The 16332-nt window shown below is 41.1% G+C and overlaps 1 protein-coding gene across 1 annotated transcript in view; it reads left to right on the forward strand.

Moving 5' to 3' along the window:
* The window catches only part of hectd2 (HECT domain containing 2), a 139699-nt gene that overhangs the window by 83526 nt on the left and 39841 nt on the right, over window positions 1–16332 (forward strand). The window contains exons 8-11 of the mRNA XM_060841778.1: window positions 8015–8060; window positions 8411–8520; window positions 11269–11417; window positions 14022–14145. Coding sequence (XP_060697761.1) covers window positions 8015–8060; window positions 8411–8520; window positions 11269–11417; window positions 14022–14145 — 429 coding nt within the window. The remainder of the gene's footprint in view (window positions 1–8014; window positions 8061–8410; window positions 8521–11268; window positions 11418–14021; window positions 14146–16332) is intronic.

Genomic DNA, 16332 nt, shown 5'->3' on the forward strand with positions numbered 1-16332 from the left:
GTCAGAGAGGGAGAATCTGCTGGGGAGAAATGCTTTGTCCCTCCATATTTTATATTTGCATTGATGTTGTTTAAAACTATTAATTTGTGTTGTTCCTACAACCAAAATTAATCTGTGAATGAAGTACAATTAATGTCATTACTGCGTAGTCCATTGAATGATATGAAAGGGATCTGTGTCCATTATCAGAGCCTAAGGAGGTTGGTTAGCTCAGTTGGCTGGATAGCTGGTTTTCAATGCAGAGCGATGCCAACTGCATGGGTTCATTCTTGCACCAGTTGATATTGTCATGAATGATTCTCCTTCTCAACCTCTCCCCTCATCAGAGGTATGATGATCTTCAGATTAAGCCAGCCCTAGTCCTCTCTCTTTAATGAGACAGCAGCCATAATTGTGACTTTTTGTCTACCTTTTAAAACCTAGGATTTCCTTTTCACACAATAGAAGTCTCAATTTCATGGACATCTATTTCAAACCCACTGACTCACACAACTATCTTGACTATACCTCCTCCCAATACTCATCCCCCAGTAAAAACATGATCCCTTTCTCCCAATTGCTCCAGCTCCGACCTCAGGCTCATCCAAGAGAACGAGGTCTTTCTGGACAGGACCTTCAGCGGGGTTATTACACCAAGCATACCAGACCCCTGGGGAAGTACCTGTCAGGAACAAGTTGAATCCTTTGGAAACCGTAGAGACAGACGTCACTGCCTGTCCGAGGGGCGGTCAGGTCTGCCAATCAGAAATTGGCGTGGAGGCAGAGCCGAGGAGTCAGACATCACACAGAGCCGTGGTAATAGGGGACTCCATAGTGAGAGGGACTGAAAGGGGTTTCTTCGGCAACAGATGGGATTTGAGGATGGTGTGTTGCATTCCTGGTGCCAGAATTAAGGACATCGCAGACAGTGCAGAAAATCCTCAAGGGCGAAGGTGAAGAGCCAGACGTGGTGGTCCATGTCGGCACAAATGACGTCGGGAAAAAGAGGAGGGACATTAAGATGAAAAGCAGGACATCCAGGGTGGTTATCTCCGGTTTGCTTCCAGTTCCTCCGGCTGGAGAGGACAGGAACAGGGAGATAATGGACTTGAATGTGTGGCTGGGGAACTGGTACAGGAAGCAAGGATTTAAATTCTTGGATCACTGGAGTATGTTTAGCGGTAAGGATAAATTATACAAGAGGGATGGGTTGAACCTTAATAGATGGGGGACCAGCATTCTGGCAGGTAGGTTTGCCACTGCGACACAGCTGCATTGAAACTAAATAGGGGAGGGGGAGGGGAACAAACTGGAAGTTTAAGAAGGAGGTTAAAGGGAAAGTTAGAACAAGAGAAGTCAAGAAAGACAACGGAATCAATGAAACAGAAAACTCAAAAAAGGATCATGCCGTAAGGTCAAGTGAAATAGGGATTTATAAGAAGGGTGAGGGGAGTAACAAATTAAAAATGTTATATACGAATGCACGAAGCATTAGAAATAAGGTGGATGAGCTTGAGGCTCATTTGGAAATTGGCAGTTACGACGTTGTGAGGATAACTGATTCGTGGCTTCAAGTGGTAAGGGCCTGGGAAATGAATATTTAAGGCTATACGTGCTATCATAAGGATAGACGCACTGGCAGAGGGGGTGGGATGGCCCTGTTGGTAAGGAATGATATTCAGTCCCTTGCGCGGGGGACTTAGAATCGGAGAATGTAGAGTCAGTATGGATAGAGCTGAGAAATTCTAAGGGTAGAAAGACTCTAATAGGAGTTATCTACAGGCCCCCAAACGGTAGCCTGGATGTAGTGTTTAAGTTGAATAAGGAGTTGAAATTGGTCTGTCCCAAAGATATTACTACAGTTGTTATGGGGGATTTCAACATGCAGGTAGACTGGGAGAATCAGGATGGTACTGGACCCCAAGAAAGGGAGTTTGTGGAGTGCCTCCAAGATGGATTCTTAGAAAAGCTTGTGCTGGAGCCTACCAGGGAGAAAGTAATTCTGGATCTGGTGTTATGCAACAAACCGGATTTGATCAGGGACCTCGAAGTAAAGGAACCATTCGGAGGTAGTGACCACAATACAATAAGCTTTAATCTGCAGTTTGAAAGGGAGAGGATAGAATTGGAAGCGACAATATTTTAGTTGAATAAAGGGAACTATGAAACTCTGAGGGAGGAGCTGGCCAAAGTTCAATGGTGCAATACCCTAGCAGGGATGGCAGTGGAACAACAATGGCGAGTACTTCTGGGTATAATGCAGAAGGTGCAGGATCAGTTCATTCCAAAATGAAAGAAAGATCCTAAGGGGAGGCTGGGGTGGCCGAGGCTGACGAGGGATGTTAAGGACCATATACAGACAAAAGGGAAAAAGTATAACATAGCAAAGATGAGTGGGAAATCGGAAGACTGGAAAGCTTCTAAAGAACAATAGAGGATAACTAAAAAGGTAATACGCAAAATAAAAATAAGGTACGAAGGTAAACTGGTCAAAAATATAAAGGAGGATAGTAAAGGCTTTTTTAAGTATGTGAAAAGAAGAAAATGGTTAAGACTAAAATTGGGCCCTTGAAGACAGAAACGGGTGAATTTATTACGGGGAACGAAGAAATGGTAGAAGAGTTGAATTGGTACTTTAGTTCTGTCTTCACTGGGGAAGACACAAGCAATCTCCCAGATGTAATAGTGGCTGAAGGACCTGAACTGAAGGCAATTTATATTAAGCAGGACATGGTGTTGGAGAGACTGTTAGGTCTGAAGGCTGTTAAGTTCCTGGGACCTGATGGCCTACATCCTAGGATACTGAAGGAGGTGGCTCTAGAAATCGTGGATGCATTGGTGATCATTTTCCAATGTTCTGTAGATTCAGGATCAGTTCCTGCGGATTGGTGGGTGGCTAATGTTGTCCACTTTTTAAGAAAGGAGGGAGAGAGAAAACAGAACATTACAGACCAGTTAGTCTGACCTCAGTGGTGGGCAAAATCCTGGAGTCAATTATAAAAGGATGAAATTACAACACATCTGGATAGCAGTAAAAGGATAGGTCAGAGTCAGCATGGACTTATGAAGGGGAAATCATGTTTGACTAATCTTCTGGAATTTTTTGAGGATGTAACTCTGAAGCTGGACGAGGGAGATCCAGTAAATGTAGTATACCTGGACTTTCAGAAAGCCTTTAATAAAGTCCCACATAGGAGGTTAGTGAGCAAAATTAAGGCACATGGTATTAGGGGCAAAATACTGACATGGATTGAAAATTGGTTGGCTGACAGGAAACAAAGAGTAGTGTTAAACAGCTCCCTTTTGGAATGGCAGGCGGTGGCCAGTGGTGTGCCGCAGGGATTGGTGCTGGACCTGCAGCTTTTTACAATGTACATTAATGATATAGATGAAGGTATTAAAAGTAATATTAGCAAATTTGCCGATGACACAAAGCTGGGTGGCAGTGTGAAATGTGAGGAGGATGTTAGGAGAATACAGGAAGACCTGGACAGGTGAGTGGATGGATGCATGGCAGATGCAGTTTAATGTGGACAAATGTGTGGTTATCTACTTTGGTGGCAAGAGCAGGAAGGCTGATTACTACCTAAATGCAGTCAAGTTAGGTAAAGGGGAAGTACAACGAGACCTAGGTGTTCTTGTACATCAGTCAATGAAAGCAAGCATGCAGGTACAGCAGGCAGTGAAGAAAGCTAATAGCATGCTGGGCTTCATAACAAGAGGAATTGAATATAGAAACAAAGAGATCCTTCTGCAGCTGTACAGGGCCCTGGTGAGACCGCACCTGGAATATTGTGCGCAGTTTTAGTCTCCAAATTTGAGGAAAGACATTCTGGCTATTGAGGAAGTGAAGCGTAGGTTCACAAGGTCGATTCCCAGAATGTCAGGACTATCTTACGCTGAAAGATTGGAGTGACTGGGCTTGTATACACTTGAGTTTAGAAGGCTGAGAGGGGATCTGATTGAGACGTATAAGATTATTAAAGGATTGGACACTCTGGAGGCAGGAACCATGTTTCCGCTGATGGGTGAGTCCCGAACCAGTGGACACAGTTTAAAAATAAGGAGCAGACCATTTAGAATAGAGTTGAGGAGAAACTTCTTTACCCAGAGAGTGGTGGGTGTATGGAATGCTCTGCCCCAGAAGGCAGTGGAGGCCAAGTCTCTGGATACTTTCAAGAAAGAGTTGGATAGAGGTCTTAAGGATAGTGGAATTAAGGGTTATGGGGATAAGGCAGGAACAGAATACTGATAGAGGATGATCAGCCATGACCATAATGAATGGTGGTGCTGGCTTAAAGGGCAGAAGAAGGGCTCATGCCCGAAACGTCGATTCTCCTGCCCCTTGGATGCTGCCTGACCTGTGCTTTTCCAGCAACACATTTTCAGCTCAAAGGGCAGAATGGCCTACTCTTCCACCTATTGTCTATTGTATCTGCTGCCAGGAGGTGCAATTTCATTCCAGGACATCCAGATGGCCTTCTATTTCAAAGACCGCAATTTCCCTTCCCACACGATCAACAATGCCCTCCAGTGCATCACCTTCACTTCCCTCACATGTGCCCTTGAACCCCACCCCTTCAAACGCAACAAGGATAGAACCCCTCTTGTCCTCATCTTCCACCCCATTAACCTGTGGATACATTGCAGTATTCTCCGTCATTTCTGCCACCCATAGTCAGACCCCACCACCAAAGATATATTTCCCTCCCCACCCCATCTGCATTCCGCTGCAACCTTTACCTGTGTGACTCCTTCATTAAGTCCGCGCTCCCCCCACCAACCCACCCTCCACACCCAGCACCTTACCTTGCCACCACACGAGGTGTAAAACCTGTACCTACACCTCCCCCATCGTCTCTGTCCAAGGCCCCAAAGGATTTTTTCACATTTGGCAAAGATTTTCTTGCACATTCACCCACCTACTGGTGTCTGTTGCTGATGTGGTCTTCTGTACATCAGGGAGACAGAACACCAACTCAAGGAACATCTCTGGGACACGTGCACCAAACAACCCCATTGCCCTGTGGTCAAACATTTCAACTTCCCCTCCCATTCACCCAAGGACATGCAAGTCCTAGGTCAGCCTCCACTGTCAAATCAAAACCACTCACCAACTGGAAGAAGAACATCTCACCTCCTGCCTTGGGACCCTTTCACCATACAGTATCAACATCAACTTCACTAGTTTCCAAATCTACCTATTCCCACCTCATCCCAGATCCAACCCTCCAACTCGGCACTGTCCTCCTGTCCCACCTATCCATCTTACTTCCCACCTATTTGCTCCACTCTCCCCAGTGACCTATCACAATTACCTCACCTGCATCCACTTATTGCCTTCCCAGCTACCTTGCCCCTCCACATTCTTGATGAAGGGCTAATGCCCAATATGATGACTCTTCTTCTGAGAGGTAAAAAAAAATGCAGGCCAGCCAGTAACACTCACATGCAGTCTGACTTAATGTGCTTTTCCAGCGCCACATTTTTTGACTCTGAGTCTCCAGTATCTGTAGTCCTCACTTTCTTTTGATTCAACCGTACCCTAACATAGAAGAGCAAATGTTGAAGATCACACTTCATCATTTCATATCTGACTACTAGAGTGATTGAGGTAGAGGTAGCTGCAAATATCACTGGCTCACCCTTGCTTATAGACAATTGAATTCTATAATCCACATTCTCAATGACAGTTTGCACGTTTATTTTATTGCTGGTGGTGCCATTACTGCCTCTAGAAGAATTTCTTATTTCTTGAGAAACCTGAAATCCAATGTTCAATTGATAATCTATGTTCAATGAACTGATTCAGTTGGAGTTGTAGTGGAATTGCAATGGTGGTCTTAGAGTTCTTGCTGTAGGGAGATGCAGATTAACTGGGCTTCTTGCTTCCATTTATTATCTGCAAACAATGGCTTAGACGTTTGTTTTTTTTTTCATTTGTGGGATGTGAGTGTTACTGTCTGGCCAGCATTTTATACCTCTGAGAAGGTGGTAGCGAGCTGCCGCCTTGAACCACTACAGTCCACCTATTGTGGGTTGACCCACAATACTGTTAGGGAGGGACTTCCAGGATTTGACACGGCAACACTGAAGGAACAGTGATATATTTACAAGTCAGGATGGTGAGTGGCTTGGAGGGGAACTTGAAGATGGTGGTGTTCCCATGTATCTGCTGCCCTTTTCCTTCTGGATGGAAATGCTTGTGGCTTTGGAAGGTATCGTCTGAGGATCTTTCGTGAATTTCTGCAGCGCATCTAGTAGATAATATACACTGCTATTACTGAGAGTCAGCAGTGGAGGAAGTGGATGCTTGTGAATGTAATACCAATCAAGCAAGCTGCTTTGTTCTGGATGGTGTCAAACTTTTTGAGTGTTGTTGAAGCTCCACTCATCCAGGTAAGTAGGGAGTATTCCATCACATTCTTGTCTTATGTCTTGCAGATGATGGATAGACTTTGCTTCAGGAGGTGAGTTACTTGCTGCAGTATTCCTAGCCTTTAACCTGCTGTCTTATAGTACCATGTTTATGTGGTGAGGCCAGTTGAGTTTCTGGTTATGAGTGAATGTCCAGGTGTGGTGGTTACATTGTCTCTTATTGGTAATGGTCATAGCCTGGCATTTATATGGCCACTTGTCAGCCCAAGCCTGTATGTTGTCCAGATCTTGTTGCATTTGAACATGGACTGCTTCAGAGTCTGAAGGTCATGAATGGTGCTGAACATTGTGCAATCATCGGTGAACATCTCCACTTCTGATCTTGTGCTGGAAGGCAGGTCATTGATGAAGCAGCTGCAGATAATTGGGCCTAGAATACAACCCTGAGGAACTTCTGCAGAGATGTCCCAGAACTGAGATGACTGACCACCAACAACCATGACCATCTTCCTATGTGCCAAGTATGACTCTAACCAGTGGAGAGTTTGCCCCACACCCATTGATTCAAGTTTTGCTAGGGTTCCTTGTTGCCCCACTCAGTTGATGTCAAGGACTGTCACTCTCCCCTCACCTCAGGAATTCAGCTCTGTTATCCATGTTTGAACCAAGGCTGCATCGAGGTCAGGAGCTGAGTGGCCCTGGTAGAAGACAAACTGGGTGTCATTGAGCAGATTACTGCTGAACTGGTGCTGCTTGATAGCAATATTAGTGACACCTTCCATTACTTCACGGCTGATCGAGAGTTGACTGATGGGGTGGTAATTGGTCAGGCAGGATTTCTTCTGCTTTTTATGTACAGGACATAGCTGGGCATTTTTCCAAATTATCAGGTAGCTGCCAGTATTTTCATTGTACTGGAACAGTCAAGGAGCAGGAGAATTGATGTTTCGGGCAAAAGCCATTCATTAGGAAGGGTTGTTCAGATTTCTGATGAAGGGCTTTTGCCTGAAATGTCAATTCTCCTGCCCCTCGGATGCTCCCTGACCTGCTGTGCTTTTCCAACACCACGCTCCAGCATCTCTAGAATCTGCAGTCCTCACTCTCTCCACTGTACTGGAACAGTTTGGCTAGGGGAGTGGCAAGTTCTGAAGCACTAGCCTTCAGTACTTTTGCAGAATGTTGTCAGAGCCCTTAGCCCTTATCCAGTGTTTCCAATGGTTTCTTGACATCACATGGAATGAATCAAATTGGCTGAAGGCTGATCTCTATAATGCTGGAGACGACTGGAGGAGGCCAAGATGGATCATCCACTTGGCATTCTGTGCATAAAAATGTTTGTGTTGGTTTCTATTTCCCCAAGGGCATTCAGTCTGCCAATACTTGGTGTCTAGCCTCTCACAGGAAAAGGAAAGGTTGACTGATATTCAAAAGATGAAAACTGCCATGGAACCGCAACAAAATCAATGCCTTTAGGAGAGAAAGTGAGCAACAAATGTGGTTTGTCTCTATGGGCTAATATGGATTCCTTTTATTATCTATAAAATTGCTGCAGTTATGTTGTGCTATTATGGCCATTGGTGAAGAATGTGCATACAATTGCAATGGTGTACCAATCATCCTCTGTTTTGATCAGAGTTGAATTTTTGTTATTTTCCAGACCACAGACAAAAGATGATCTGCGAGCTTATTTTTTACTTGTGCAGGTATGAAACTGTTTGCTGTGATAATGATTATTTTCTGATGTTATTATCACTAATATCATGGGACATAGTTGACAGTGAGCTAATGACCACTAGATCCTCTAGACTGTTCCCTCTGCAACTAATATTGAGTCTTTTGAAGAAAAATGATTGTGTAGCATATAACTACCCCATAGATCAGTTGGGCTGAATGGCCTATTCCTACACTGTAACTTCTATGTAAAATGTTTATAATGCAATGTCATTCTACATTCTGCACACTAAAACTTTTAAGTATGATCATTGTCATTTGTTTAAAATCTTAGGTTGCTAATTGGAGAATACATACTAAGTACTGTTTGTTCCTTCTGCAGAACCCTCAGTTTACAAGCACATCAACATATGTCATCTACGCCCATCTATTACGACAGATCGCCACTTTGTCTGAAGCAGACCATCATTTTCTAGTCCACTGGTTTCAAACGTAAAAGATTTTCTTTCTTTAGAGCTCAAAATATTTTGAGCAGAATGGGTTGATAATTAGCTCACTACTTATGTTTCAATGGGAAAATTTAATTAGACTGTAAACCAAGAAGTATAGATAATAATTCTGATTTGCTTTGAAATTCCACTCAGTTTCCTCAGCATTAGTGTTTTGCAACTATAAATATTTTTGGCTCTAATCCAGTCAACATCAAATTGTTGCCAAATCAACTGGGATATAATGTAACGCACAAGAAATGATTGCCAATTTTATATTGATGGAATCCACTCATGCAAATGTCTGCTATCAGAACCAACTTTAGAACAAATCCACCATGTAGAAATATAGGAACAAGACTAGGACATTTGACCTTTCAAGCCTGTTCCATTATCTAATAAGATTGTGGTTGATCCAGTTGTGGTCTCAGCTCCATTTTTCCGTCTACCCCACTCAACTCCCTTGCCTATCAAAAATCTGTCGAACTCAGCCTTCCTCACTCCATTCTCAGGAGAAGAATTCCACATACTGAAGATGCTAAGAGAGGAAAAAACATCTCTGCATCTCTGCTTTAAAAGGAGACCTCTCATTCTTAATCTATGTCCCCTAGTTTTTGTCTCTCCCCTCATGAAACATCTTTCTGGTATCTAGACCACTCATGATCTTTTATTTTTCAATATACTCATATCTAACCCTTCTAAAGTCCAATAGATAAAGGCCAAACTGTTGAACCTTTTTTCATAACCTATATCTCTGGAATGATTTGTGTACCTTCTCTGAACTGTGTCTGATATATTAATTATAGTACTTTAAAAGTTAGTTTTTTTTCAAATAAAAAGAGAAACTGTACAGAGTACTCCAGATGTGGTCTCACCAACACCATACAGTTTTCATGTTCCATTCCCTTACAATAAGCAAATACTATTTTATTCACCTTCCTGATACACTTGCTGTGTATAACCAGCCTTGCCATTCTGATTCTCCAAATTTACATGTGATTTAAAGTTAAACATAATTATTCCAGTGCATTCTTGCAAGCCTTATTTATTACTTCCTGTATGCTCTATCTTACGATGTAACCGCTGTTAGGGAGCTTATAAGCTACTCTCTCAAAATGTTCGTTATCATTACTATTTTTTATCTCTACCCAAAGGTATTCTACATCTTCACTTTCAATGTAAAACCATCTCTGTGAATTAATGCCTTCTTTAATAAACAAAATAGCATGTCACCTTTTCCTAGCTTTGTATCATTCTGATATGTCAAAGAATCTTCCACATTTAGGTCTCAGCCTCAGTCAACTTTCAACCATGTAGATACGTTGGTATATAGAAGTAGGCCATTCAGCCCACAAAGCCTGCTCTGCCATTCAATTAGACAGCTGATCATCAACCTAAATATCTCTTCTCTGCACTATTTCCATATCTATCCATTGATGTCATTACTCTTCAGAAACCTATTAATTTCTGCCTTTAACATGGTGAATGATAGAGCTTCTGCGGCCTGCTGGGGTAGAGTATTCCAAAGATTCACCACACTGGGTGAAGAAGCTCCTCCTTATCACAGTCTTAAATGACCTACCTTTATTGTGAGATTATGTCCTGTGGTTCTAGATTCTTGGGGCAACATCTACATCAACCCTGAAGTAACTTTATGTTTCAACTAGGTCATTCCTCATTCTTCAAAACTCCAGGGAAAATAAATCTGTCTCCTCAATCTCTCCTGTTAACAAAATCCTGTCATCCCTTATTGATTTGATGAACCTCCATTGCACTCCCTCAATAGCTGGTATATCCTTGTTAATCCACATTATATGCATCTCTAATTTCCTGATTTACACAATGCCAAACATATGATTTGGTGATCTATAAACAATTCCCAAACTTTTCTAGCCGTTGCTGTTTTTTTTAGTTCCACCCAAACTGATTCCACATTTTAATCCTTTGATCTAAACTTCTCTTACTGAATAATTGATCTCATTCCTTATTAAGAATGCTACACCTCCCTGCCCCCTCCTTTTTCATTTATGCCTATCCCTCCTAAGTACCTAATACCTTTGAATATTCAGTTTCCAATCTTTAACTTAGCTCATAGCTGGTGGTACTCACTCAGCAGAAACTCTTTCCTAGTTCTAAGTATGTTATTGGTATCTACATGGACCATGACTGTTGGAAGATCCCCTACCGACCAGAGCAGATGTCTTGAAGCCTAACATTGGACATACAACACTGTAAATCTTATCTGAAAATATGAGACATTTCATCTTTGAGAGAGAATATTATCTTGGAATTTTCTATCTGAATGGTGAGGTTTCAGAACCTGCTTCATTTCCATGGTGAGGGTCATGATGTTGGTCAGACCTGTCTTTGGGAAAATAACTTCTATCAATCACTTTTTCTTGTCTGTGGTCCTTTACACCTGTTTACATAGGTCCAGTCTTATCCACCGAAGCATTAGTAAATGCAACTTTCAAGCAAAACCTGCTGCTTAGTGAGCAGAGAAAAGAAATTTCAGTAACTATCCTCACATTGGACCAGGCTTGCAAGGGAAATTACAACACCCAATTTTGCTGCTCTGTTTGAAATGAGCACAGACCAGAAATCAAATCTGGGTCATTTGTTGCCTGGATGACTTAATTATTCACTAGATGGCCTTTCTGAATCATTGGTGAAAATATTTCATTAATCAGCTGAACATCATGACCTCAATGGGATAACGACTAACTGCAAGATTGACTTGTGTTTTCCTCAGATTGCCCTTAAGGAGATTTAAGCAATTGGTAGAGAGATTACTGCAGTTCATATCTTTACGTCTGTTTCCGGCAAAACCAGATGACCTACCACCTATGGCAAAGTGTACTTGGTGGATTCCTTCAGCAACAAGAGTCTTGGCTTTGCTCAGTGAGTATCTGTGGGAGGTTGTTACATTGTGCATTTCAAATATAGATAATGTCTCCAATCTAGAGAATGATTTGCTTGTGTAACAATATAAGCAATTTGAATAAGATAATTGTAGTCTCTGCATTTAAAACACACTGGGCAAAATTAGGTTCCATAATGTGCATTTTTTTGGGCAGTATGAAACCTTTCAAACAATTGAAATGGGATCCAACGGGAAATGTGGCAGATATTTAGTTGTAAAAGAGTTTACGCTATCTCACCATGTGCAGATCATACATCCACACTATTCTCTAAATTATGTGCAGCATCAGTATCTGAGCTGATAGCTGTGACTATAATGAAGTGGTTGTGTCACTTTATCTTCACTGTCCCCTTGGCCATCCTCTACTGCAGAGGTATGTTCCAGTTTTTGAATATCCAAAAAGAAGAAAGGACAAAGGTTGGTTTATGGTAAAGACGGAGAAGGAAGTGCGAAGTAAAGATCTGCAACATCAGGCTGTAGGACAGGATAGATTGAGGGAGGAGGGTGAAGCGGGATGGCAGGATTAGTTATGCATCTATCTATCTATTTATCTGTTGCCACTACCACAGAAATGGTCCTTCTATTATATTCAATATTATCTCCAAGGGGGATAAAAGATGCAGGCCAAACACTACCACCTTCCCCCAACCCCACTCCCATTATTTATTCCAGCAAATTCAAAACTTTCAACAGGTCCACTGCTTCCCAAAACCTAGTCCCTCACTCAGGCATGAAATTTTGTGATCATGACCAGCTCTTCATGAGGTTACCGGCAAACGTTTCAGGGTATGTTGGATAGCCGGTGGGAGATCTGTGCAAGTCCTGTTAAATCCTTGAAACACCATTCAATTCTGAGAAGGCTCCGGGATAATTGGTCTCAGGTAACTTGTTAGAGAGACAATAGCCAACCTCCTGGACAAACAGAACAGATGACATGACGGGGAACCTACCAACGAGGACTGCATACTCAAACTATGACTGCTAGATGACACACTTCACATTCAACAACCAAATATATGAACAGATCAGTGGAACACCAATGGGCTCACCCATCTTTGGGCTCATAGGAGAAGCAGTGATGCAAAGACTGGAACAAACAGCCCTCCCACAAATCTAGCCCAAACTCTGGATCAGGTAGGTGGACAACACTTTTGTTATTGTTAAGAGAACAGAAATTGAGAACTCACACCGAATTATCAACACCCTGCTCACAGGGATCGGATTTATGAGAGGAGGAAACCAACAATCAACTCCCATTCCTGGATGTATGGTGGAAAGAACACAGAATGGTAAATGCACTACAAAAGCATACAAAAAGCCACACACAGACCAGATCGTGAACTACAACACCAACTACCCGAAAACATACAAGAGAAGCTACATGAGGACCCTGTTCAAAATAGCGACAACATACTGCAGCACTCCTGGCCTACAAAGAGAAGAAGGAAAACACCTCTCCAGAGTATTCGCTAGGAATTGACATCCCCACAACTTCATCCACAGATGCCCAACAGATAAACAATGTGATGAAGACATGCCATGACCTAACTCACTAACCACTCTACCTTATATAAAAAACATCTCGGAACTGACAGCCAGACTTCTCCGACTATACAGATTCTGACAGCCCATAAACTGACAACTGCACTCAAGACAACAACTCGCCAGAACAAAAGACCCTATACTCATCATGCGTAAGACTAACGTAATTTACAAGATTCCATGCAGACTGCATGAAACACCATATCGGACAGACAAGCAGACAACTAGCAATCTGCATCCATAAACACCAACTAGCTACTAAACAACATGACCAACTGTCCCTAGTAGCCATACACACAGATGACAAGGACCACAAATTCAACTGGGGCAACACAACGATCATAGACAAGCCAAAAAGAGGACAGCCAGAGAATTTTTAGAAGTGTGGCACTCATCCACACACTCCCAACAAACACATAGACCTAGATCCAATATACCCGCCACTACAACAAAGAACTGGAACAGGCAACCGGAAGTAGCAGGAAGGGAACCAAATAAATTCCAGTAGACAAAGTGCAGCGACTCTTCACAGGAGGCTCCAAAGCGCTGAAGATGTCACCTAGACAGGGGACGAAACATCTGCAAATCAACTTCCCAGCTTGGCAAAGATACCCACAACTATGATAATTTATTTATTGCTGGGGTTCAGTATGAAAGAGTCACCGCGTTAAAAGTTTTCTCAGAGTGAGAAGAAACATTAAGAGAAATTGCAGCAAATTTTTGCAGAATTGACACTAGGCAAGGCTGAAGCAGATGCCAATGTATGGTTCAAAAAAGATATATATTTGCAACATTGGCGGAAACCATGCTGATTGCTGAGATTAAACAAGGGGATAAGTTTTGGATTGATGCAGCAAAATCCACATCACTGGCACACTGGTCTAAATTACTGCCTTTTTTCTTTGAACTGAGTTTGCTACATATTAAGTATTTTTTGAAAATTTAATTGCTAGCTCTTAATTTGTTAGATTTAAATTATTCTATGAATAGTTACTGTTGCTATAAATGTTAGGTTTTTGTGTGTCTTACTGTTACCACAGATGCAGCTAACAGTCTGGCAAATCCACCAATTATTCATTTCATGGATTTCTACAACTCTACCTTGGATCATATTGACCTCATGGAGGAGTATCATATCTGGCAGTGTTATGGAAATTCTCACAGGTGAGAAAATCTAATTGTTCAAACTAGATTAAAGTAGATTTTTCCCAACACTTTTTTTTTCAAAACTAGACTATAATATACTTAATGTCAAAATTTTGTGTGTTTTTATGTTTGATCCTCACCACTTTTTTTGGTTGAAAATTCCTTCTATAAAAGAATCAGTATTAATGAATGCCAATCTGGTGTACAATAATACTCATAATACAAAAGTGCTGCAGGTAAATGTTAAGGAAATAGATTTTCAATTAGAGTGGCAATTTCAGGTGAACTTCACTGATGTAGGAAATGGTGAAATAGACTAACGATAAACACCAAGTGTGTTTCCACCAGCACTATCATACCTGTCAACTGAATTGTTTTTACTGTAGTTAAATATTGCCTATCAATGGCATACATAGCCAATCAGTTCATAAAATAGATGCAATACAAACAGCTGCTATATATAGTTAAATGTTTAATAAGTTCAAAACAGTTGACTACTAATTTTTTGAAAAAAATAGTTTGCAGAGAATATGAATTTGAATTTCAATGGTGTTTGGAAACAAATGTTTAAGAATGACATCACAGGAAAGTTGTGAGTTAACTGGTTGTTTAGCAACTATCTTTCAGGATTGTGTTTCAACTGCAGTAAGTTTGAAAAATGTAAACCTCTAAACTAGCACAAGGAAAGTAAGATTTTATCGATACAGGAGGGTAAGCCGATTTATAATTGAGGGCAAAGAACTACTGATTTCCACTTTATGACTAATAGAACACGAGTTAGGTAAAACCAAGTAAAAGTAACTTAAAGGTATTGTGGGTAAATCACCACAAGCTGCCTTTAATTTTGTTATTCATTAAGAAATCACACTATCAAGTACTGGATCAATTATATAAATTTGATTGGCAACCAAAATAAGATTCAAGTAAGCAAGTTAAGTCTCACAACCCAACTTTGTTATTACACAATTAATTGGGGAATTTAGCCACAATTCCAACAAACAGTGTATGTCTCTGGATGGGCCCAGGGTTCGATCCCTATGCAGTTTTATTCTCTGGAGTTCTCCTACTAATTAATTCTGGAGTTGAATTCTTATGGTATTTGCTGTTCTTCAGGTTTATGGTGTGATATTATTGTTGATCCTTTAGAATCTTACATCCACAATATTGCAAGTCTGCAGTTTGCCATATTAACATGAGTAGCTTCCCTGTTCCTTGTCACATTTGGCATTGATTATCTATTTGAATATACAGTTTCCTTGCAACAGATGCCTTAAACATCCTTGTGGCATAAGTTATAACACCTGATAAAATAGTTTTGTTTATGTAGCTTCAACTCCTCCTTTTCCCAGGCATAGCTAATTGCTTTCAATTCCTGAATAACAATTTATCTTTATCCCTCAGCAGTTTATTCCAGACACAGCTATTGCTGATTCTTTCGATCCAGGACTTTAATGACTCACAAAAGTTTAAGATTAAGGTAAAGCAGGACAGCTTGGCCAAGTGGAATTCCTGCCCTCTGGCATGTGGAGAAACAACTTTCAATGAATTTGAATTACCTGAACCCCTGGGGGTCTCTGTTCGACAACACTTCCCAGGGCCCTACTATAACAAGTCGTGCCCTTGTTCGTCTTAACAAAATGCTACATTTCACATTTATCTAACTTAAATTGATCAAGTTCCCTTCATAATCTTAAATAACCTTCTTCACTGTCTACTATATAACCAATTTTGGTGTTATCCACAACACAGAAAATAACTGCTCATTTGGCAAAATATGACTTAATATATAAACTGTTTAGATACAAGTCAGCAAACAATTCAAGTATGAACAATCTAGAATGAAAATTTTATTTACAGCGAAGTCCCAATCAAGTTCCTCAAACAGAAATTTACAATTTTATTATCAAAGCAATAGATTGCATTTTCTGGTTTCACAACCTTAAAAATGCCCTTTTTCTTATTTATCTATTTTCGTTTATACTTTAGTTTTTTTATAAGTACTGCTGAATAGATCATTAAAACAATGCAGATATTTTACAGGATAATGGGGTTGGAGAAGGTTACAGAGAAAGGGAGGAACAAAGACCAAAAAGCATATGCAAACAAAAATAATAATTTTTAAAATGAAACATTGTCCCACCTTGAGCCAATGGAAGTAGTGACCACGGGGTATGGGGCAACAGAACTTAGTGTGAGTTGCGAAAA

Source organism: Hemiscyllium ocellatum, chromosome 22 (assembly GCF_020745735.1).
Source record: "Hemiscyllium ocellatum isolate sHemOce1 chromosome 22, sHemOce1.pat.X.cur, whole genome shotgun sequence".
Lineage (NCBI taxonomy): Eukaryota > Metazoa > Chordata > Chondrichthyes > Orectolobiformes > Hemiscylliidae > Hemiscyllium > Hemiscyllium ocellatum.